The 25,386-nt window shown below is 41.7% G+C and overlaps 2 protein-coding genes across 2 annotated transcripts; one reads left to right on the top strand and one right to left on the bottom strand.

Annotated features, from left to right (window-relative positions):
• Positions 1-1,941: 1,941 nt before the first annotated feature.
• utp18 (UTP18 small subunit processome component) lies at positions 1,942-15,962 on the bottom strand. Its single transcript, XM_055897074.1, has 13 exons — positions 15,572-15,962; positions 15,020-15,156; positions 13,100-13,195; positions 12,942-13,012; positions 12,301-12,398; positions 11,953-12,078; positions 11,497-11,671; positions 5,906-6,006; positions 5,682-5,772; positions 4,176-4,299; positions 2,780-2,954; positions 2,408-2,550; positions 1,942-2,303 (listed from the first exon to the last, which is right to left on the bottom strand). Exons 1-13 carry the CDS (start codon positions 15,776-15,778, stop codon positions 2,279-2,281), a joined length of 1,569 nt encoding a protein of 522 aa, XP_055753049.1. The 5' UTR covers positions 15,779-15,962; the 3' UTR covers positions 1,942-2,278.
• A 6,263-nt stretch (positions 15,963-22,225) lies between these two features.
• On the top strand, positions 22,226-24,877 carry LOC129832935 (nucleoside diphosphate kinase A-like). The gene is made up of 5 exons (XM_055897073.1): positions 22,226-22,336; positions 23,745-23,874; positions 23,981-24,082; positions 24,267-24,379; positions 24,626-24,877. Exons 2-5 carry the CDS (start codon positions 23,749-23,751, stop codon positions 24,741-24,743), a joined length of 459 nt encoding a protein of 152 aa, XP_055753048.1. The 5' UTR covers positions 22,226-22,336; positions 23,745-23,748; the 3' UTR covers positions 24,744-24,877.
• The last annotated feature ends 509 nt before the right edge of the window (positions 24,878-25,386 follow it).

Here is a 25,386-nt window from a genome sequence, read left to right as displayed (position 1 = left end):
TACTAGCGCATATATTCATAAGAGATAGATTAATGAGTTTGTGGTTATTTTGAGAGGTTCACCAACTACACAGCTTCAACCTGCTGCTGAAATCGCAAATCTGTAAATTAGTCAGACGACCAGAGAATAGATAGAATCTGTGTTTATCCTAAACCTATATTTACACAAATTATCATTAATTTCACAACTGCAGCTATTTTTCCATGTCTGATCTGCAGGGCAAATATATTGATTTCCGACTCTCAAGACACCCTCATGAGAACAAAAACTAAGTAAAATGCTGACGAGGCTCAGTATTAGTTTCTGCACTTCCCACCCATTAAGTTTCGGTTGGTTTCTGCATTAGGGGGTCTACAGGGGAAAACTCTTTTGTTTGTTTGGTGTTAAGGTTCATTTATCATAAAGACATTTCTCCAGCCTATTATATTACAGGAGTACCTCAGGACAGACCAAAACAATAAATGTGATAAAGATGCACTGAAACACGAGGGGAAGAGAAATGATTTGTCTGAATGCAGATACAAACGACTAGGGAGGACGCAGTGCTTCGTCTTTTACTAATGAGAAATGTAGGTGTTGCAATGCTGCCTATCCTGACTGACGTCCTAAAGGAGGATCTAATGTATGTAACACATGGTGCTGTGACTGTCATTCATCTGGAGTCTGTAGGTGTGTGTTTCTCTCAAAGCTGTGGCTCAGCAGGGAGGTCCCTTTAGTGCAGTACAAAAACTAAGCAGAGTCAATTTCACAGTGCAAATGGCACCATCGAGCAAACTGTTCTATGAGCCATAATGGGAGCATGAATGCAAAGTAAGGGTTTATATTAGCTTCGCTTTCTGATGTGCCTCTCTGGCCTGGGTCTTGTTCTGCTGATAAACTGGGTCAGATAGGCTGTGCCTTCAGAAAGTATTCATACCCCTTGACCTGATTTTTTTCTCCACAGTTTGGTCAGAGGTCCAGCTCTAGGCAGAGTTTGGGTAGTCCCATATTTTTTTCACCTTCCCAATGATGGAAACGTTCAACGCTCTGGAAATTGTTTTATACTCTTGCCCAGATATGCCTTGTCACAATTCTACCTCAGCGTTCTATGGTCAGTTCCATGGACTTCTTGGTATGGTCTCTACTCTGACATGCACTGTCAACTGATTGACCGTATATAGACAGGCGTGTTTATTTCTAAATTACATTTACATTTAAGTCATTTAGCAGACGCTCTTATCCAGAGCGACTTACAAATTGGTGCATTCACCTTATGATATCCAGTGGAACAACCACTTTACAATAGTGCATCTAACTCTTTTAAGGGGGGGGGGGGGGGGGGTTAGAAGGATTACTTTATCCTATCCTAGGTATTCCTTAAAGAGGTGGGGTTTCAGGTGTCTCCGGAAGGTGGTGATTGACTCCGCCTAAATCATGTCAAAACAATTGAATTGGCCAAAGGTGGACTCTAATCAAGTTGTAGCAACGGCGCACGGATGATCAAATTAAAATTGGATGCACCCGAGCGCAATTGGGTGTCACAGCAAAGGTGTGTGAATACTTGCGTAAATGAGATATTGCTGCATTTAATACATTTGCTAAAAATATTTAATCAATTTAGAATTTAGGCTGTAACAACTAAATGCGGAATAAGTCGAAGGGTATGAATACTTTCTGAAGGCCCTGTACGTTAAGTATTTAATCCAAAGTTGTGTGAAAATGATCAACTTCAAACACCATCAGATTTGGAGGAGCGCTTTGGTCAAAATGGAATTCACAGTGAGTAGTTCTAATCCATTATTGTGGCTGGTAGCAACAGATTTTCAGGTCAACATGGAGTAGACTAACGGGGCTTTAGTGCATAGAAGTTTGACAGCTTTTCTATACTAGTTTAAGCATTATAGTCAATCTATAATGTTATTGTTCTCCGAGACATCTAGAAACTATAATAATAGGCAAGTATCAAGGAAATGAAGTTGTATTTGATCCATTATACAAACATTTGTCAAACCCTAAAGTAGACAGAAAGAAATATAGAGGACATGCATTTTGAAAACAGAACACTTAAAAAAATGTAATCACTCAAATTTGATGGGGGAAAAAAACAGGATAACAAAGACATGGTATCTTGCTGTGACACTTTCATAGATGAAATTACCATAACCGATTTCACAATTCAAGTCATTGAAATGTTTACAGTCCTTTTCATTGTAAAATGTCTTCTTGAAGACAACGGTAGTTGTATTGAGGAACCTTGGTCTCTTGATGTTGATTACGGGCATGCTTGTGATGCTCTTCATCAAAAGTCTTTGTAATGCAACAACCTGAAAATAAATCAAATTATTATTCTAATATATTTATTTGTATCAAAAGTCACCCATAGTGTTGATGTTTTTTATTTTCCAATGTCTGAAAAAACAAGACTCACCTGAAGAGAGGTGCATGGCCCTTGTTGTTGGCCAGGGAGAAGAAGCCACTGTTCGGGGAGAAGTCCAGGCGGTGGGCCCTGTATATGGTTTTCCTCTGGAATATGGGGAAGTTGGAGAACACCGTGAAGCTGGGGATATGAACCTGAAATGAGAAGGGTAGACATATGGCACTTGGAGAGACTTGATGACATTGAAAGAGAGACATGGTTTTAATTCCTTTTAAATCAACTCAAACTTGATTACTATCCAAGTCATGCTGCAATAAAACCTCGTATTTACAAGAGAGCAGGTGTAGCTGTTATGATGACAAAGACAACATTGGGTGAGTGAGTGTGAGTGTGAGAGTGAGAGTGAGAGAGAGACTGACTGACCAATCGGGCAGCCTCGTCGTCAGCCCTGGAGGCGATGGCCAGGATCTCGGTGGTGGGGTTGAAGCGGAGAGAGGTGGCAGAGGTCACCAGGTTCATGATGGTCTTCAGAGGCTTGGGGTTGTTCTGCCGCATACACTCCTCCTGGGAGTACACGTTCACCACACCTGCCGCTGACCTGAGATAATAGAAACGGTAGAAAAAGAATGTGAAAAACTTGTCTGCTTCAGGTATATCTATACGAAAAAATATTATTGGGTTATTCCATGAAATGGGTGCCTTTGGCATACCGTTGAAATTTTAAGTAGAAAATGTGCACATATATTACAATTTAAAAGCCTGTTATGTTAAATGAAGTGCCCTTTAAATGTAGACCACATGGAGAATTCAATAAATCCTTTAAAAAAAAATGTTATTTTTATTTATTTTTTAAATATGAATAAAGTGCCAAAAATTCTGCATTTTGACATGTCCCTCTGTCAACCATGTGTCCATCTCTAGGAAGATTTTAACTCACTTAACCCCAACATTTCTCCAAGTTTCACCATCATTGTGCAGCCCTAGTAATTTTGTTGCTTTGACAAAGTCATTTCTGAAGATAATTTATTTCATGTGATTCATTTACATGTTTCCTTCATTTTAAGATCAAACATCTCACTTGAACTGAATTCTGGTTTTAATATCGTGAAACTATACCTTTTAAAATAGTTTTCCTCCTAAAAAAACATAGAACATCGAATAGTCAAATCATAGAGTAAAAGCAGGTGAGCTGGTTCTATTCTTTTTGGCCATTTTCCGGTGTTTTTTGGTGGAAAACTGAGCCGGTCGAGCATAACATGTCAACCCTGTTACCCATGGACAGACAGGCTACAAATGTTAACTACTTTTTTTTTGTTGTTGTGAAGCTTGCATTTAATTAACACTTCCTGTTGCACAAAAAAAGATTCCCTTCCCCCCGTCACGAGGAAATGTATGGCTGATTAAAGATGAAATCGTCAACCCTGTTACTTTATTTGGCACATAATAGGCACTTGTTTTATTTAATCGCTTAAAGTGGGATAACATGTTTTTTTTTATTAAGTTGAACGTGCTCTTTATGACAGAATGTTAATATTTGTTACACTTCTTAAAAAGGCACCTAATTGGTGGAACGACCCAATTATCCTGAAGGGTTTTGTGGAAGAATCATGCATAAAAAAAAAAAGGACACCTGAAGGAAGACAAACAGGACAATACAAACATTGCAATGGTTTGATCACAAAACGACAGGGACTATCGCTGCGGAATCACATCAGCAAGGAAATGGATGAATTCATAAATAAATGAATAAAGCTACACACCAACAACCTTACATCACAAAACGACATGGAAAATGTTAAAAACAAAATGGCTGACTCACCCGCAGGCCAGATACTGTCCGTTCTTGGATGCAGCCATGGAGGTCCCACTCACACAGCCATCATCTGTGAACCTGTTCAGGCATTTACTGCTCCTCATGTCCCATATGTACACCTCACCCTCCTCTGCAACATCAAAAAAGTTTGGTACATACAGCTTTAAAAAAAGGTGCAATATGCAGAAATCGCGCCGCCATTTCCTTTCTGCTAAAATGCTAATAGTTCGGCCTAATTTCAGATTGTGACAAAACAAGCAGTGGTCACTTCCTTAGTCAAAATTCAAAGCCCAGATCTACCGCTCATTTTTTTTTTGCATTATTATTTTTAAACATGACAAAAAATGAAATATTAACCTATTAAAAACTGTTCTGTAGCATTGAGGTTTGTAGTAGGCAAAATGCCCAATACATTATCACTACAAATTGGTTATGCTTGAATTGCCCTGCCAATGTTGTTCTTCTCAGATCATTTTGAAATTAGATTTCAAAATTGTAGGTATAGGTATACAGCTGAGTGAGCATAATCATTTTCTTTTATTTATTTCACTGGACTGATGGCCTGCATCCGATGGTCAGTCTGAGGGGAAGGAGAGAGCAGCGGTGAGGCTTCCAGCCGACGGCGAAACTCAAGTCGCACTGCATTGTTTCTGCCTCGTGCACCAATTCACGGTGTTAAATCGGATAGCCAGTTAAAGGGAAATATTACTATATATTAAAAAAAGACACGCCGCTAGTAACACTTTGCTATACTGCTTGCAGTGTGAGTGGATGTAGGGAGAATAACAACTTCAACATGAACGTAATCATAAAAACAGCAGCGCTTTGCTATATTCCGTCGAGTCTCTTTAGTCATGGTTAAAAGTTTTGAAATATCACAGTATCAACTTGGCTGTGCGCTCGAGGCTTCTTTTTACAGTCTATGGCTCGAGTGCACACACAGTGATCTGAGCTATCTGATTGGCCAGCGGTAGGCCTGAAGGTGCACTTGATTTGCTCTCTGGGCCTGCCGGGTAAGTGGAGTTCTACCTTCAGACACATGATATTTTTCAAAATGGGAACACTTTGCCTTTCCAGTGCATGGGCTGCTGAATCAAGTGCACCTACCACCAACAGCACGAAACAAATACAAAAAAAAGGATTTATCATTTTTTTACAGAAATGTTTGGTGACCAACTAGGACCACTGGTGTAGAGAATCATTGTTCCATTTTCTATTAAATATATTTTCCATAAAGAAAAATATTGTTTGAAGCTGGTGTACAAAACCAAAAGTAAAAGACAAAAATGAACTTAATGTGAAGCATAGAAATAGCACACATACAACAAATCTACTGCTTCTTAGAATTGCTTTCAAAGAGCATGACAGATCTATAACTCACATTTCTATGTGAATTTGGCCAGGTCGCCCAAAGTCACATTTTGAAGCGTTACCTAAAATCTAAAAAAGGCTTTAGGATGTGATTGGGGTGTTAGGCTGTGGCTGTGTGTCTTAGACCAGGGTAAAACCCACCAGAATTGGTGAAGACTTTGCTGCCGTCTTGGGAAAAAGCCACTCCCGCAATGTTTCCGTTGATTTTCATGCTTTTCACTACCTCCTTTGTCTGAAAAAAAAAAGGTGAGAAAATACAGACATTTATGCAATGCATGTATGCGCCTGATCCAAAATGGAGTCTTACATTTTGATCCATTTTGGATGTGTGGTATACCAGGTATTTGCCATCTACAATCACTTACCTTCATTGTTAACACATGGAGGTATCCGGAGGTGCCAGTGAGAAGGAGGGATTCTCCATCAGGGGAGACTTCAAACTCTTTCACCCTCTGTTCCCTCAGACCTGGGGGACAATCATAATTGTTACTGCACTCAATCACACAACCAGTCATTTACCCACTACCCATTTAAAAAAAGAACAGTCTGGCTGAGAATATATAGCGATTTTATCTTCAAACCAATCACAGAACACAATAATTTGACCAGTAATAACTAGGCTTGGGCGGTATACCGTAAAACAGGGTATTTGTAAAAAGCCATGGGATGGTTTTCAATACGGTCAACACAGTTGAAACCTTCCTTTTTATACATTTGAATATTTGTAGTTACTTTAAGTAAATACCTGCAGTCAATTTGTGCAATACGTTAGGAGATAAAGCAGTTCCCATTCTTAATTTCACCAGTCACAGAATATTTCATTATGAAGCTTACCGGTAGCTCCCAGTCACATGGTGTTTGGTTTACAAGTACACAACAACGAGAGAGACTGGAGCCTTGTGAATCACTCAATGTTTTGCACCACGTGCCAGGTGATCTAGGGGCAGCAGGTAGCCTGGCGGGTAGGAGAGTTGGGCCAGTAAACCAAAGGTTGCTGGATTGAATTCCCGAGCTGACAAGGCAAAAAAATCTGTCATTCTGCCCCTGAGCAAGGCAGTTAAACCACTGTTCCCCGCGCGCCGTTGACCCGGATGTCGATTAGGGCAGCACCCTGCACCTCTCTGACTCAAAGTGGTTGGGTTAAATTTGTTAAGGCACATTTCAGTTGAATACATTCAGCTGTACAACTGACTGGGTATCTCCCTTTCCCCTAGTTACACAACTAAATGTTTGCCAGCTAGATATCAAATCAAATTGTATTTGTCACATGCGCCGAATACAACAGATGTAGACCTTACAGTGAAATGCTTCCTTACAAGCCCATAACCAACAACGCAGTTAAGAAAAATTAAGTGTTAAGAAAGTATTTACTAAAATAAGCAAGTAAAAACACAAATAAAATTAAAATTAAAAGAGAAACAATAAAATAAACAGTAACGAGGCTATATACAATGTGCGGGGGCACAGGTTAGTCGAGGTAATTGAGGTGATATGTACAAAGGCTGAAGAAAATACGCACATCCAAGTACTTTCAGCAGGTGCTGGAGTTGTAGGCAAATGGGAAAACAGAAAGGAAAACGCAGCAAACTGCTGCTCATGCTCCCAGGTGAGGTCCTGGATGGCAGGAAGCTTGGCTCCAGTAACGTACTGGGCCGTACTACGCACTACCCTCTGTAGTGCCTTGCGATCGGAGGCCGAGCAGTTGCTATACAAGGCGGTGATGCAACCAGTCAGGATGTTCTCGATGATGTGGCTGTAGAACTTTGAGGACCGATGCGAAATCTTTCCAGTCCCCTGAGGGGGAATAGGCGTTGACGTGCCCTCTTCACGACTGTCTTGGTGTGTTGGGACCATGGCAGTTCGTTGGTGATGTGGACACCAAGGAACTTGAAGCTCTCAACCTGCTCCACTACAGCCTAGTTGATGAGAATGGGGGCGTGCTCGGCCCTCCTTTTCCTGTAGTCCACGATCATCTCCTTTGTCTTGATCACGTTGAGGGAGAGGTTTTTATCCTGGCTCCTCCCTATAGCCCGTCTCATCGTTGTTGGGGATATAGGCCTACCACTTGTTGTGTCGTCAGCAAACGTATGGTGTTGGAGTCGTGCTTGGCCATGCAGTCATGGGTGAACAGGGAGTACACGAGGGGATTGAGCACACACCCCTGAGGGGCCACCGTGTTGAGGATCAGTGTGGCAGATGTGTTGTTACCGACACTTACCACCTGGGGGCAGCCCGTCAGGAAGTCCAGGATCCAGTTGCAGAGGTAGATGTTTAGTCCCAGGGTCCTTAGCTTAGTGATGAGCTTTGAGGGCACTATGGTGTTGAACACTAGTCAATGAATAGCATTCTCAAGTTCCTTTTGTCCTGGTGGGAAAGGGCAGTGAGGAGTGCAACAGAGATTGCATCATCTGTAGATCTGTTGGGGCGGTATGCAAATTGGAGCGGGTCTAGAGTTTCTGGGATAATGGTGTTGATGTGAGCCATGACCAGCCTTTCACCGTAGTCATTTAGGCAGTTTACTTTAGTGTTCTTGGACACATGGGCTATGGCTTGAAACATGTTGGTATTACAGACTCGGTCAGACACAGGTTGAAGATGTTTGTGCAGACACTTGCCAGTTGGTCAGTGCACGCTTGCAGTACACATCCTCGTAATCCATCTGGCCCTGCAGCCTTGTGAATGTTGACTTAAAAAGGTCTTACTCACACCGGCTATGGAGAGCGTGGTCACACAGTCGTCCGGAACAGCTGGTGCTCTCCTGCATGTTTCAGTGTTGCTTGCCTCGAAGTGCGCATAGAAGTCATTTAGCGCATCTGGTTCGCTCATGACACTGGGCACCTCGTGGTTGTGCTTCCCTTTGTAGTCTGTAATAGTTTGCCCTGCCACATCCGATAAGCTTCGGAGCCGGTGTAGTAAGATTCAATCTTAGTCCTGTATTGACGCTTTTCCTGTTTGATGGTTAGTCGGCGGGCATAGCAGGATTTCTTATAAACGTCTGGGTTAGAGTCCCGCTCTTTGAAATTGACAGCTCTAATCCTTTAGCTCAGTCTAGATGTTGCCTGTAATCCATGGCTTCTGGTTGGGGTATGTACATACGGTTACTGTGTGGATGATGTCATCAAGGCACTTATTGATGAAGCCAGTGACTGATGTGGCGTACTCCTCAATGTTATCGGAAGAATCCCGGAACATATTCCAGTCTTTGCTAGCAAAACTGTCCTGTAGCTTAGAATCTGCATCATTTGACCACTTCCGTATTGAGCTAGTCACTGATACTTCCTGCTTTAGTTTTTGCTTGTAAGCAAGAATCAGGAGGATAGAGTTATGGTCAGATTTTCCAAATGGAGGGCGAGGGAGAGCTTTGTACACATCTGTGTGTGTGGAGTAAAGGTGGTCTAGAGGTTTTTTTGCCTCTGGTTGCACATGCTGGTAGAAATGAGGTAAAACGGATTTAAGTTTCCCTGAATTAAAGTCCCCGGCCACTAGGAGCACCGCCTCTGGATGTGCATTTTCTTGTTTGCTTATGGCCTTATACAGCTTGTTGAGTGCCGTCTTCGTGCCAACATCGGTTTGTAGTGGTAAATAGACAGCTACGAAAAATATAGATAAACTCTCTTGGTAAATAGTGTGGTCTACAGCTTATGAGATACTCTACCTCAGGCGAGCAAAACCTTAAGACTTAATTTATATCAGATTTCTTGCACCAGCTGTTATTGACAAATAGACACAGACCGCAACCCCTTGTCTTACCGGAGGCAGCTGTTCCATCTTGCCGATGCACGAAAAACACAGCCAGCTGTATGTTATCCATGTCGTCGTTCAGCCACGACTCGTGAAACACAAGTTATTACAGTTTTTAATGTCCCGTTGGTAGGATCATCTTGATCGGAGCACATCCAGTTTATTATCCAATGATTGCACGTTGGCTAATAGGACTGATGGTAGAGGCGGGTTATCCACTCGCGGTCGGATTCTTACAAGGCACCCGAACCTACAGTACCAGTCAAAAGTTTGGACACACCTACTCATTCAAGCATTTTTCTTTATTTATACTATTTTCCACATAGTAGAATAATAGAGAAGACATTCAAACTATGAAATAACATATGGAATCATGTAGGAACCAAAGAAAAAAGTGTTAAAACATATGTTTTAGATTCTTCAAAGTAGCCACCCTTTGCCTTGATGACAGCTTTGCACTCTTGGTATTCTATCAACCATCTTCACCTGGAATGCTTTTCCAACAGCCTTGAAGGAGGTCCCACTTATGCTGAGCACTTGTTGGCTGCTTTTCCTTCACTCTGCAGTCCAACTCATTCCAAACCATCTCAATTGGGTTGAGGTTGGGTGATTGTGGAGGCCAGGTCATCTGATGCAGCACTCCATCACTCTCCTTCTTGGTCAAATAACCCTTACACAGCCTGAAGGTGTGTTGAGTCATTGTCCTGGGTCATTGTCTTATTACAAAATAAATGATAGTCCGACTAAGCCCAAAACAGACGGGATGGCGTGTCGCTGCAGAATGCTGTGGTAGCCATGCTGGTTAAGTATGCCTTGAATTCTAAATAAATCACAGACAGTGTCACCTGCAAAGCACCCCCACACCTCCTCCTCCATGCTTCACAGTGGGAACCACACATGCGGAGATCATCCGTTCACTCTGTGACTCACAAAGACACAGTATTTGGAACCAATAATCTAAACCTTTGACTCATCAGACCAAAGGACAGATTTCCCCCGGTCTAAAGTCCATTGCTCGTGTTTCTTAGCCCAAGCAAGTCTCTTCTTATTTGTGTCCTTTAGTAGTGGTTTCTTTGCAGAAATTCGAGCATGAAGGCCTGATTCACGCAGTCTCCTCTGACCAGTTGATGTTGAGATGTGTCTGTTACTTGAACTTTGTGAAACATTTATTTGGGATGCAATTTCTGAGGCTGGTAACTCTAATGAACTTATCCTCTGCAGCAGAGGTAACTCTGGGTCTTCCTTTCCTGTGGCGGTCCTCATGAGAACCAGTTTCATCATAGCACCTGATGGTTTTTGCAACTGCACTTGAATAAACGTTCAAAGTTCTTGACATTTTCCGGATTGACTGACCTTCATGTACAGTAATGTAGACTGTCATTTCTCTTTGCTTATTCTAACTGTTCTTGCCATAATATGGACTTGGTCTTTCACCAAATAGGGCTATCTTCTGTATACAACCCCTACCTTGTCACAACACAACTGACTGGCTCAAACGCATTAAGGAAAGAAATTCCACAAATTAACTAGGCACACCTGTTAATTGAAATGCATTTCTGGTGACTACCTCACGAAGCTGGTTGAGAGAATGCCAAGAGTATGCAAAGCTGTCATCAAGGCAAAGGGTGGCTATTTCGAATTATCTCAAATATAATATCTATATATCCGGCGCCATTAAATGCCATTCAAAGATAACTTATAACTATTAAGTTAACTGTCTAAAATGTGCTAAATACTCTGCAGTTGTGCATTTGGTTTGCTAACTTACAATAGATATATAGCTTCTTGCAGAAAACAAGCTTCTCTTAGTAACAGCAGAGAATCCCTTCCTGGATCAAGCCTTGCCGTCTAATATTTGTTTTGTGTGTGTAGCAAACTGTGAGTAGTATTTCTTGTTATTTGTATAACTTTGAGTTGGGATGTCTGTCCTGCAAATCATTTGGATCAGAGACTGTATAAAATGTTAGCACTGAGATTTTACATGTACTTGTTAGCATTGCTAACCTTCGGGTTTACAAAGGCTCAGCGGGGTTTGTGTTCAGTGCCAGTATTACCGGATATCCTGGGATGGCACAAGGTCGGTATGAAGGTTTGACAATCTCGACACCGCCCAAGCCTAGTAATAAAAGGCTATGTCACTACCTAACAGCCAACTGGTTAGATTACTACCAAACAGCCTTGGGGTTCTAGTGACTCCCCATGGCTTCCTCCTCACCTCTGACAGCGTGGACAGGGATGACCTTGCCCTCCATCATGTCGTAGATGTAGAACAGCTTGTTCCTGAAACTGGTGGCCACCACCTGCTCCCCGTCCACGCTGAACTGGGCCTTGTGCACCGGGAACTTCTCCAGGTAAATACTCTGAATCTTAGGGTTGGTCTTCCCATCAACCTGGAGAGGAAGGAGGGACATTTAGAGTGAGGTGGATGGTAATTAATATAGTACAAACTTGTCTGTTAGTGTCACAGATTTACTAAATAACCATCAAGTAATCATCCGTAAGGATGTTTGGTGGTCCATCGAGTTTTTTTTTGTGTGCGCTTAGTTTGTATGGTCAAAAAAAGGTCTGGAGGATATTATTAAGGATATATGACGTTCCCTATACCATGTCTCATGATGACTGCCTCAAGAATGACTGAGAGAAGACTGTAGCTGATGAGTAAAATGAATACCTGGAACAGAGAGATGGACTGGTCGATCCCTGCTGTCATGACAACCTGGGCAGAGGGGTGGAACTGCACCGTGGTCAGCCGGTCCACAGACGGACGGTCGTTGTTGGCGTGTAGGCACTTCTTCATCTGCAAGAGAGTTAAATACATCCATAATATATGTACTAGCATCACATGTAAACAAAACCACATGATCTAATACTGGACAACGTAATGGTTTTGTAACCCCCAAACCTCTGAAAGTACTCTGGTTTAGAGTCCCCCTTTGCAGTCAGAGAGAGACCTGGTTGTTTTACTCTAACTTAACCTCAAAATGTAGTAGTGGTGAGATGATGGGAGAACAGAACTCACCCGTATGATTCCTTTGGGGAGGCTGTCGGATGAGCCCACAAAGTTGCCCGTCTTCCTCATCAGGTCGTCTCCATCGTCATCCTCATCATCAGAGTCATCTTTAGTTTTTGGAAAATAGACATCTTTTATTGAAAAGACACAAATGTATACTATATAGCAGGGCTCAGACTAGATTCGGCCGCATGCCGATTTTCTTTCTTGAGCCGATGGTCAGGAGGTCGGAGCATAATTACAAATTGTCCGCAAGAAGCCCAGACAGATATACAATTGTATTAAAACAATCATCTCAAACCGTCTATATCATGAAAAGAGCAGGTGTGCATAATGTTTTGAAGACTCAGTGTGTATCTCTCTATTATGCGTGGGAACACTTTGGAACGGATATCCAAAATTAAAATCAAAATAATTTGTTGGGTGTTTTTACAGTCTTTTATGTCCAAAAATGTTTAAACAAAAATGTACTTCAGAAAACTTGGGAGGGCCAAATAAAAATCACCAAAATTCGGTCCGCGTTCAGTTGGGGAACCCTGCTGTACACACTATATCACCATTATATAGTAGGTAATCATAAGTGAGGGGCATCTCTCATAACATATTACATGGATCATGAAGATGTTTAGAACCAAAATGTGGGAGTTTACCTTTTTTCTTATTCTTTTTCTTGACTTTTGTCTCTGCCCAGGAGGGCATTCCACCCATTGCTTTTTGGAACCTGGCAAAAATGAGTTGGAAGTGTGAGTTTGAGCCACCAGATCCCAGTGTTATTTACTCCATGGCTGTGTTACTAATATCCACGTACTGTTCTTTCATCCTCTGCTGTAACTTCTGTTTGGACATCTTGGCCTCTGCGTCACTCTTAGTCAGGTCTCTACGGAACCGTTGTGTCATGTCCACTCTAGCAAACAGGAGGGAAATATCATGAATGAATTAAAAAACAGTGACGTAACTACTAAGGATGTAACGGTTCACCGAAACGCATCGGTCCCTGGTTCCAATGTTTAAGATACAAATCGATCTAAATGTACCATGCATCGGTCAGAAAATCGTCTCAAACGTTATGAATCGTCAGTTCACTAAAAAGGTTTTGCTCACGTTACTTTCTTTCTACCTTCCGAAAATACCTCTGATCTGTTGTGAAAACTGATGCTTCCTCTCCTCCATTGTCAAACTAAGCATGCAACTGTGTTGACAGTCATTGATTTTGGACACTGTGTTAACAAACCTCCAAACGCATTTCAATGCCATACAACACTCCTTCCGTGGCCTCCAACTGCTCTTAAATGCTAGTAAAACTAGACTCACATCTCCCTCTCTAACTTTAAGCATCAGCTGTCAGAGCAGCTTACCGATCACTGTACCTGTACACAGCCCATCTGTAAATAGCCCACCCAACTACCTCATCTCCATATTGTTATTTATTTTTGCTCTTTTGTACCCCAGTACCTCTACTTGCACATCATCATCTGCACATCTAGCACTCCAGTGTTAATGCTAAATTGTAACAATTTTGCCACTATGGCCTAGTTATTGCCTACCTCCCTAATCTTACTACATTTGCACACACTGTACGGATTTCTATATTGTGTTATCGACTGTATGTTTGTTTATATGTAACTCTGTGTTGTTGTTTTTGTCGCACTGCTTTGCTTTATCTTGGCCAGGTCGCCAAATGAGAACTTGTTAAATAAAGGTGAAATATATATATATATATATTTTTATGGATCTACAAGTCATTTTTGCATGATGAACAACCCCAGGGAATATCAGTAGCCTAGTCAAACTGAGCGCTGCTTCGCACGCTGACCAATAACGCCTCGATCACAACGATAGCGTCATTGCATTTTGGTACACCAAAAGGTGAATGTTGAACTTTGGTTGCACACATCCAGATGATGCTGCTTACCATGTAGCACAATGACTCTGTAGGTGTGATCGAGGCTTAACAAAAGTTCAACATTCACCTTCTGCTACCCTTTCTGTCAAGATGTCTACGCAAAAAAAAAAAAAAAAAAATCTAATAGTGGGGTGGTAAATGCCCACTATTCTCCCTTATGGCTCAGCTCAGGTGACTACATACACCATAGACATTTACACACATCAGCTCGAACAGATCCAGCCCAGAAAGGCCCAGCCCATGAGCTCCATCAGCAGCAGATTTGAATTTAGAATGGAAAATTAATGTGTTTATGTAGCAAATGTAGCATCGAATATTATCACATCAAACCAAATCATATCGATTCGTTCCTCTCATCAAACCAAATCGTTGCAAACTAAAACGTATCATTCCTGTCAGTGCTTGACTTGGGTAGGAGCTCATCGGAGCTGAGTACCGGCACCTCAAATGTTCTACTGCTTGAGCTCCTCTTCATCTTATAGAATATTATCTCAAAGGTATTGTGGGAGCTCCTGCACCTAAATATAAACAGTTCCGGCACCCAAAATGAGTACCGGAAGCTATTTCCGTCCAGGTCAAGCACTGGTTTCTATATCATACCGGAGCCCATGTATCTAGATACGTATAGATTCGTCTTCAAAAGGGAAAGATGCATATCACCAGTAACTGCCCATACAAGCAATGTTTGATTCACATATCCATGTAATTGACATTAGGGTTACATGACTACAACTAATGTAGTTACATGAAGTGTGAAGCATTGTACATGATGACATCAATGCTGAAAAGACACAATAAGACACTTCTGCAGTCCCAGGTACTAACTCTTCCTCCAGATCATCATCCTCATCCTCCCACACTGCTGTCCTGGTTGGCTGAACCTTCAGCCGTGCTTCATTCTCTACATCGGAATCGCTGGAATCGTCATCATCCAGAAGTGTGGCACCTCCATCCTCTCTGTCCTGTTGACAAGAAATTGATTTGATAAAAACTGACTGCAATGAAACTAAAAGTAAATGATATGGATATATGACACTGGAGATTATTAGTCTATTACCTGGTTGTAACTAACTATCAATCAATATTGGATTTATATCTATGCCATGCTGACAATGTGGCAACATAATCCACTGAGCATCTGGCAGGCAGCATCATCATCATTCTGTATGGAATCAGAGGTGTATTCATTATTCCGATTTTTCGGATTGGAATGGCAACCGGTAAAAGTAACTACAACTTCCGTTTAAGAACCCAACAGATTTTACGTCACGTTGAATTGCGTTTGGAGTTGTTGCAAAACGTTTTGTAACAGACGAAACGTTTTGCTACAGAATCGGCGTAATGAATACACCCCATATGTAACTAATTAATTCCTACCTCCACGAGCCTTTCCACAAGATCATCTTCAGCACCAAAAACAAGATCTTCAAGAAGTTTTACAGATGCATCTTCTTCGCCCAAAACAGTCACTGCCTTGGCGTTTTTGCGTCTTTTTAGCACTTCTTTCTCGTAGTCAGGCTCTGGTTCAGAGACTCTCTTCGTCGTCTTTCTCCCCTTTCTAGATTGTTTACCGACTTTGTCCATGTTTATCGTTTAAACCTTAGCATATGAAACGAATTATACGTTGTCTCAGGATACGCTAGAATTTAACAAGATTCAGTAGACTCATAAATGTGTTCGCTAGTCTTTTACAATAACATGCCTCATGCACCCAATGTTTTCCACATGGGTAGCTGCAACGCTGTGCTAGTTGTAAGAAAAGGGAACGTGCGGCTGCACTATTTCACAAAGTTGCAAAGTATGTGCACAGAGAAGAACTCATGGCCCACGCAACGCTCCAACCGTGTACATGTTCTATTAATCAGCGGTAGAGCACAGGTTGCGCGCTAAATTCGCTATCACGTGTTTCCGTTTTCTTGACCCCTGAACTCGGAATAAATTGTTTCTTTTTCTCTCTTTACACACAAACGTTCTGGCAAAGAAACTTGCGCCCTGTTGTGCATGGATTGTAAAATGATCTTCAGATTTTGCATTTGTCATTGATGAAAAGTTTTGGGGGAATCTATTTTGAATTTAATGCTCCTTACTATTTCATAAATCTTTATTTATTGATGTCTTCTTTGAGAGTGTACATATCAGTGTAATCATTGGGTATGTGTGAAAGTATGTGAAAAACAGGCAAGAGACATATACAAATGATACAAAATAAAGATATAAGACTATGCATAGAAAATGCATAACAGTCATACATAATGGAAAAATATAATCTTAATATACAGTATTGGGAATGGGAACTTTCCTATTTTTTCACACAAATCTGTATTCTCTTACATTTCCCTCCTGGTCACCCCTCCATCTACAGGCCATAGTTAGAAAATTATTATGTAAAAATACTGCAGGTTTAGAGAGGTGATCATAAATCAAACTATCAAAGGGGTGCAAGAGAGACAGAGGGATTATATACATTGACGGAAGGAGCAAGGGAACGCAGAAGCTCTAAATAGCAACTGTCAATGACCCATTTTCAAGCCCACTCTTGGCCTCCAACCAGCAGATACCTCTCAGGCTGACCCTAGCCCCTATTAATGGACCCTTCTTCATTACAAAGACTGTATGATCAGCAGGATTATAATAGCTCCACTTTGACCTTGGCAACCTCTCCCGAGAAGCTGTATAGAATATGATGGGCCTCAAACCATACCCCTTCCCCCACTGAAAATATATGCATCTAAATGTGTTGAAAAAGCCACTCATTGTATTAATATTGTGTTTCAATATAATTTAAACACATTTTCACCAAGGTCAATACAAACAAAACTAGTTTGAAATACCTTCTCAGTTTGCAAGTATATTACAAATATTGAAATCATATTCTTAACACAGTAAATGGAACATACAAATCTGGTGTGAAATGTTCAGTTGGGCCAACCCCTTATCACTTCAGTGTTTGCAGATAGGAAGGTATCAAAAAAGAATAAGCAATATGGTAGAACCAATGCGATGGCAGGTAGCCTAGTGGTTAAGAGTGTTGGGTCAATAACCAAAAGGGCACTGGTTTGAATCTTCAAGCTGACTAAATGAAAAATCTGTTGATGTACCCTTGAGCAAGGCACTTAACCCTAGTTGCTCTGGATAAGTGTCTACTCAAATATCCATGTCAAGAGAGTCTATTAAATTTGACTGCACACACAATACTGTTTATTTGATGTTGTGGGCTAACCATTTCCTAATTCTTCCTGCAAAAAGCACAGCCCTTGAATGGTTTCGAGATGGCTCTGGAAATGGCCCGGAACACCCTGACCAACAGGCGACAATTACGGGACTCCTGTGCAGGTGCTGGTGGCAGGTCATCCTCAAGTTGGGGAATGAACGGGACAACATGATCATCATCTGTGATAAGAGAACATTGCAGGATTAGAATTGAACATGGCAACTGTACTTTCATTCTCTCCAACCACAGTCTAAACCAACCAGACAAACGGTAACACATCAAAATGACAGCATCAATGATTTTGACCTTGGGAAATGTAAGAGTTTCTACAATGTTTGCCTGACAGTTCGTCAAACTCAGTGGCCTTGATCAGAGAAAACATTATGGGACCAGAGATGAATAAAACTCAGCATTAAACTCAGTAAAGCTGCATTCACTCTGACCACTGGCCACATCTTGGCAATGCTTTAAAAGAAAAGGATCATCATTGTGTGTCGCTTACCCAGCGCAACTCGAGAGGTGCTGAAACGCTGCGAAGGCAGCTCCTTTTGAGTGAGGTGGCTCTCTGGTTCCACTCTGCTCTTGAACACCTGTTGCCGGGTAAATTCATCCTTCCATTAGTCGCCCCACAATGTCTCACTCTGACCCCATTAGCTTTGGATTCTATTCCAGCCATAATGAAGGGCAAAACCCCCAAACATGGATCTCCAAACTGACCGTTGGCAACGTTGGGCTCTTCTTCTTCACTCTGGCAGAGGGGACGTGACGAGTCTCTGTATCGGCAACAGCTGTAGAAGTGCACCTCACAGGCATTGCAGTGTCAGGGCGGTTGGAATGGAGCTCAGACATGTCCACAACAACAAAGTCACTGGAGGCCTGGCTAGTGCCGGACCTGTGGGTACTTGTGGCCTGAGAGAGACATCTCTCTGACCTGTGCACAATATCTGGGGGCAGAAGAGATAAAATAATTAAGCTCAGGATTATGTTGTGTATGTTTTACAATAATACACAATCTTGAAAATCCAATGAACACAATTGCAATACAATTATTAAGCTCAAAATGAGTGAATCCTACATGACAGGAGTTCATCAATTTAGTGCATACTACAAAATAAAATAAATGAAAAGTGTTTTACTTACCATGCACAGAGGTCGCGGCAGACACATCATCGGTCATCGGGTCCAACGCCTGGTTACTCACCACCATACAAACCTGAGTGTTACGCCCTGACCGTAGATTGCTTTGTATGTTTCTATTTTTAGTTTGGTCAGGGTGTGATATTGGTGGGTATTCTATGTTGTAGGTCTAGATTTTCTATTTCTGTGTTTGGCCTGGTATGGTTCTCAATCAGAGGCAGCTGTCTATCGTTGTCTCTGATTGAGAGCCATACTTAGGTAGCCTGTTTTCCCACTTTTGTTTGTGGGTGGTTATTTTCTGTTTAGTGTATTTCGTCACCTTACAGGACTGTTCGGTTTTTGTTCAGTTGTTTTATTAAAATAATGAACACTTACCACGCTGCACCTTGGTCCTCCTCTCCTTCTCCAGACGATTATCTTTACACTGAGAGGTTTTAGATGCGACATCCTGGTAGCCGTCACGGACCGACATCACATGAAGATGACCCTCTTCACCCACATCAGGCTCATCATCGTCTAGTCTGTTCAGAATGGAGTCCAATATCAAAGTGTCATTTCCACTTTGAAATTTCTGACTTGATTTTCCCTTGCAAAAAAACGATCAACCCCTACAAAACTGTCTTAATTATATAATCCAGATAATAATTCACATTTCCTGTTGCTGCAGGATTATTTTCCTGCTGTAGCAAACTTAAGATCCTACATCTGTAATTCAGTGTAAATAAAACATTTTAGAGAAGTCATTATTTATACACAGTGAAGAAAATAACTGTTTCAACCATTATGGGGAGAAATAAGCTTCTGGGGGGTACATACGAAAGTAGGGAGGGGAAGGGAGTTGGTTTCCGTCTGCTGACACCAGTTCTATGTCTAGTGATCTCGCTTGGCCAATGAATTGGCCCAAGACTGAATCTGACACTGCGGCATGTGGGGGCTGCTTTCAGGGCAGCTTTCCGATCTGCTACATTGATTACGACTGAAGAACAGGAGGAGGAAGTTGATGAAGATGATGATGATGAGTATTCCCAGGGCAAATCCATGCTGAGATCAAGGGCAGGGACCTCCACTGTTGAAAAGGCCTCCTTCACACATGACACAATGTTCTTGCACTTAGCACAAGCCTCAACTACAGTGAACTGTAATGTAAAAGAACCGCCGGGAAAGGTTGTCCTAAAATCTAACAAGATCTAACATTCACTTAAGTCTGCCTACATTGTGATGTTAGGCCCATGTCTTTATTACCTAATCCGAATGCCACAACTGAATTGATTAAATAAAGTTATTCTATTCTATTCAACTTCCTCCAATCTTGTTTTTGAGACATAAAGCCTGCTCACCTGGTTCCCATTGTCTAGACTCAAAGTGCTGATTCGCCAGCTCCTGGTACATTTACTGTAGTATTTTAATAGAATATCTAGGGCCAGGGATTGACAACTTTTATAGGGGTGGGGGCCACAAAAAATCTGAAATCATCATGAGGGGCTGCAGTGGCTCGCGGGTCTGCATACCCACATCCATACCCACACATGCAGTCAGAGTTGGCCCTTGCGTTTTGGGGGCCCTAAGTAAAATTTTGTTTGGGCCTGCCCCCCACTTTGCGAGCAAATGATTTTAGCGGTACCCCTCTTGACAGTGGAGAGAAGTTTTCGAGTTCCTTCCTGCAATTCTACACATTTTGCCATGGGGAGTAGAGAAAATGTTGCCGTTTTAAAGCAGGTTTGCTGCAATACTACGCATTTTGCCATGGGGCAGAGAGAACATCTTTTAATTTTCTAACTACTTTCATTCAATTATACTAATTTTGCCATCGGACAGAGAGAAAAATATGATATCTGAGTGAGCGTGACGAACAAAATCAATGACCCCCACGCCCAGTCGGTAATTCGACCTTGACTACTACAATTGTCGATAGCTTGCCGTTAGACTAACTTACCCCACCAAAAAATGTTTTAATTTACATTTGAAATGACATGGGCTAATTGAGTGACTATCAGTGACTGACACAGAAAGAGAAAAACTGCTGATGCAAAACCACATTTTTTAATTGCACCTTGTGTATTCTACTATTCGAACTCTCAACAATAAGTTGAGACCCCAACTAAGTTCCTATTTTTATTATTTGTTATTGATCCATGGGCTTACAAAAGGGAATCTGCGGCCGCAAGTTGCCCATCCCTGATCTAGACTATGTCCCAAATGGCACCCTACTTCTTAAATAGTGCCCTACTTTTGACCAGGGCCCATAGGGTTCTGGTCAAAAGTAGGGCACTGTATATGGAAAATGGCACCATTTGGTATGTACCCAGAGCGTATTTTACCGTGTTCCTGATGTTAGAAATTCCAGAGCTGACACTAACTCACCCTTTCATGGATATTGTCAGTCAAGATAATCCATTGCCTGCAAAAGGGGTAAATAGATGAGTACGGTTAATTATTAAAACTATCTAACCCTTGACCTCTACAGGACTAGCCTATATACATGTACACCACAAACACACCCTCTGATTTGTTCTTTGGTCAGTTGCAGAACATTCAGCATAGAGAACAGGAGGTAAGTATGGGGAAGACAAAGAGCAACCTACTTCTCAATCATCTCCTCCCCTAAGAATTTGAGTTCTGAGGAGGAGCTTCTACGGGCCAAGGACAGGTTGTCCTCCATCTCTCTCTCTCTGCTTCAGTCTCCTGTGACTGAGATTTTACACATCACCTTTCCCAAACTCATTTATTAGCCTTCATTATTTATCAAAAGGTTGTATAACCTTTGACCTCTGACCCCAGAATGTCATCAGAAAGTCCTATGCACAGTGTCACCTTGGCGATCACCTTTACCCAATTACGCACTATTTCTGACTTTGGCAGATGGCAAGACTTATCTTTAATATAATAAAATACATCGCTATAAAAAAAAACAATGCATACCTCAACTTATTTCTTCTCCATATTCTCTCCAGTTGTATCACAAATGAATGCTTTAAAAAATGATGACACAATTAAATAAAGGTTAAATAAAGACATTGCAATAAAATGCGGGACAATACATTTTCGACCACCAACTAAACCAACCTGATGACTGAACGAATGGTCAAATGTTATCTGATCTCAAATGTTATCTGATCTATTTCAAACATGATCACGTATGACGTAATAGACATACATCACAGACGTCATTGTGCGCTAACTGCAACAGTCAGCAGGTGGCGGCAAAATCAAGAATGAAAACAGCCCTTGTCGTGAGTTGTCACACAATAATTCCCGGGTTCTCAGGAATTATTGCTTAAATGACATCAACAGATACCAGACTAGACACGTTTCGATACAATGGTTGATATCAGCACACTAACCAAAACGGTATCTGTTGCAAGTGGTGTGTGGGTTTTGAAATGGGTGGACATGTTTTATTTTTGATCAAAGAAACAGGTGTAGGTGTAAATATATCAGAGCCTCACATTTTACAAACACACTATGAAACTATTTTCCTTTACATATTTTGGATGAGATACCGTTTTGGTTAGTGTGCTGATATCAACCATTGTCTCGACTCGAATATTTGACAGCACATGTGGATATCAGGCACACCATTAACTGTTGTGTTGCACTAGAATGCACAGAAGAACATGGATGATTAAAAGACACGCAACATGTCAATCAATTTTTGACCTCATCCAAGCCCCACCCATTCACTCCGCAGCCTTTATAAACTAGCTCTCAACATCTTCTCGTCCTCACTGATTGTTACCCTTCACAGAACGGTTGTCTCACGGGTCTTCTGTCAGTCTCAACAACGCAACTTTAAGGTATGCTTCTTGAATGGTGGGGCCACAACGCCCTTGATTTTGCGTTTAATCACAGCGTTGTGTTTTGCGTTTCTTTATCGGTTCTATTCCTTTCATGTTTTTAGGAAGTTGGTGGACGTCGCTTGTTTTCTGCCTTTCGCATTGGCTAGTTAGCTAGCATGCCACGTAATGGCGTGGTTCTTCACCCGTTTCTACCCAACTAAATTAGCCAGATTATTGACATGCATTGAGTGACAGTTAAGTCCCATCCTAATAGTAAACCAATGACTTGCTGTAGTTTGTAGCTAGTTAATTGAAAATGTAACGCGTTAGAAAACACCACCGGGGCTGCATTTCAGTTTCAAACGACTGATTTGCGGGGTGAAATTTTCTTCTTCACATGGATAATTAGCTTAGCCTTACAGGTTACCATAAGCCAATTATCTATTACTATAAACTCAGTTGTAGGTGAGAAGTACTTTACAATTAAGCCAGACTTTAATCTACTTGGAATTTATTTCGTTAACGACAGTGGAAAGCCGGGCCATGTGGCATGCCATCTACCAAATATGGCCGCTTTAACAATGGAATGTGCTCAAGTTCATGGCGCTGCTAGCGTCCTTAACTCTCTTTGAAAGTGAAATTAATGCCGGTTAAACACACAGATCTGTATTAAATCTGGACGTAGCCAATTAACTAGCCACTTTTCGTCGTTTACTGTCAAACGCTAGGCCTATTCAACAATCAGGCCATCGTGATGTAATAATAACTAGAGTAACTGTACAATTCGTATTGTTCCGCAGGGTGTGGTTGTGATCTTAGATGACTTTTTTAATACAGGTCAAGATTTATGAATTACAATTTTCATATTAGTCATTGAAGTGACGTTTACAACGGACAGTTCAACACTGCGCTGTCACGCTGCTGCAGCATATGTTTGCAGTGGAATGTAGTGAACGTTTAAATATCTCAACCTAACAAAACTAAAGCTTGGTCACTTAGCGCGACAGTAACTACGCTACAATGCCAGTAAAACAAACTCGTTTGCTCTTGTATGAAACATGAGTTGCATGTTGGCAACGAAAGCAAATTGTTCATACCCATTCCATGCCTGTGGGGTATTTGGTATGTGGGAATACTTTCCGGAGGATGGGTGATGAGAATAGATTTGTACTGTCCTTGGCCACAAGTTACAGTGCCGGTACATCTGTTCACTCCATAGCATTCTAGGTGACATTGAAGCGCTGTACATTGATCAAAGGTTGAGGTGTTGTGCAATGGCCTGGCTTACTCCAGCTAATTCAGCAATTTCATTTTAAAAGCGTGTTTGAATCTCCTAGACAAACTATGCCATTTGTCCGTTAATGTGTTTCACTGACGGCCCGCTGCCATCTTTTGTTACTCAATATCGAATATCCTCTTGTTGCAGCACCATGTCCAACACCGAACGTACCTTCATTGCCATCAAGCCCGATGGTGTCCAGAGGGGGCTTGTGGGAGATATCATTAAGCGCTTTGAGCAGAGGGGCTTCAGGCTTGTGGCCATGAAGATGATCCAGGTATGTGAATATCTGTCTATTCAGCGGTGCTTGTACTTGCTGTTAAAACCTATTAACTGCTAATATTGATTTTGTGACATTGAACAATTTTTGGGGGGGGTTGCAGGCATCTGAGGACCACGTCAAGCAGCACTACATTGACCTGAAGGACATGCCCTTCTATGGCGGCCTTTGCGCCTTTATGCACTCCGGTCCCGTTGTTGCCATGGTAACTATCCTTCCGACATGTGCACTACGCACATCCCCTTTGAAAATGCCATCTCATTGCTTGATGCATAGTGGTTCACTGCTAAAGCCACCGGACCACAATACTTCCAATACTCTTGATCAGTGGTTGTGACATAATGAATCGTTCCGCTCAATGTGCCATTTTACCCCTCCTTTGCGTTCAGATCTGGGAAGGCCTGAACGTTGTGAAGAACGGTAGATTGATGCTGGGAGAGACCAACCCTGCTGACTCCAAGCCCGGCAGCATCCGCGGAGACTTCTGCATCACGCTTGGCAGGTATGTGTCCACTGATGCTTGTTTATACAGAATCTGATTGGAAAGTACTAAGTGCTCAACCAACAAGAGGTGCAACCTGAGTGTAAGAATCATTGGACAGGCATCTGATGCAATCAAGCTGTAATGCATTTTGTACAATCAAACTGGCATGTATTAAGGAATGTAATATACCCTGCTGACTGTAGTTCCAATAAACCTCAAGCCCGTGATGCGGAGTTGCTGATTTTGTTTCATTTGCCGTTAAAGGAACATCATCCACGGCAGTGACTCCCTCGACAGTGCCAATAAGGAGATCGCCTTGTGGTTCAAGCCAGAGGAGATGGTCGAGTACAAGAGCTGCCAAAATGGATTCCTGTATGAGTAAATAAAATTAAACTGGAATAGTTTTCTCCTCACCCATCAAACCCATTCTGAATGCTGTAATCTGGAATTTGTTTATGTACATTGTGACTTCAGAGCACTTAAAAATCATGTCAATAAAAATCATGGAGTAGAATACGTGAAGCTTCCTAGTGTACTTTGAAACTGTTCAGTGGCTTTAGTAGGGGACTGGGAAAGTTTGATAAAAGCATTAATTGGTTCTGTCCCCTGGGTAATTCTTTACAAGCTTTGTATACATGGCTTGTACAATATTTGCACATTTAAAAAATTTAATTGCTAGACAGCCATTATCAACTCTTGCAATGGCTTTTCAAGATTTAAGTCAAGAAATTACGTGCATGTGGGCCTCTCGTGAAGGGGCTATAATATATTCATGGCAAGGCATGCCATGGAAAATTATTTCAATAAATAACTATTTGCAAGATGTTATGTACATGCCATTTAAGGCATTTCCCTTCAGGGTGTCCTATAGCGTTGCTGAGTATACTCCAGTGATTGGGGGGGCATCTAAAAGTGGGTAGACCTAATTGTGTCAACCCAATTCCACAGTGTAGAAAGATTTGAAAGCGTCCATCAGTGGGGCTTGTCTGATGGGGTGTTTTGGTAGACATTAACTTGAGCCTGTT

This window comes from Salvelinus fontinalis, chromosome 34 (assembly GCF_029448725.1).
Source record: "Salvelinus fontinalis isolate EN_2023a chromosome 34, ASM2944872v1, whole genome shotgun sequence".
Taxonomy (NCBI): Eukaryota; Metazoa; Chordata; class Actinopteri; order Salmoniformes; family Salmonidae; genus Salvelinus; species Salvelinus fontinalis.
The sequence above is the reverse complement of the archived record's forward strand: the minus strand, read 5'-3'. Positions and strand labels throughout refer to the sequence as shown.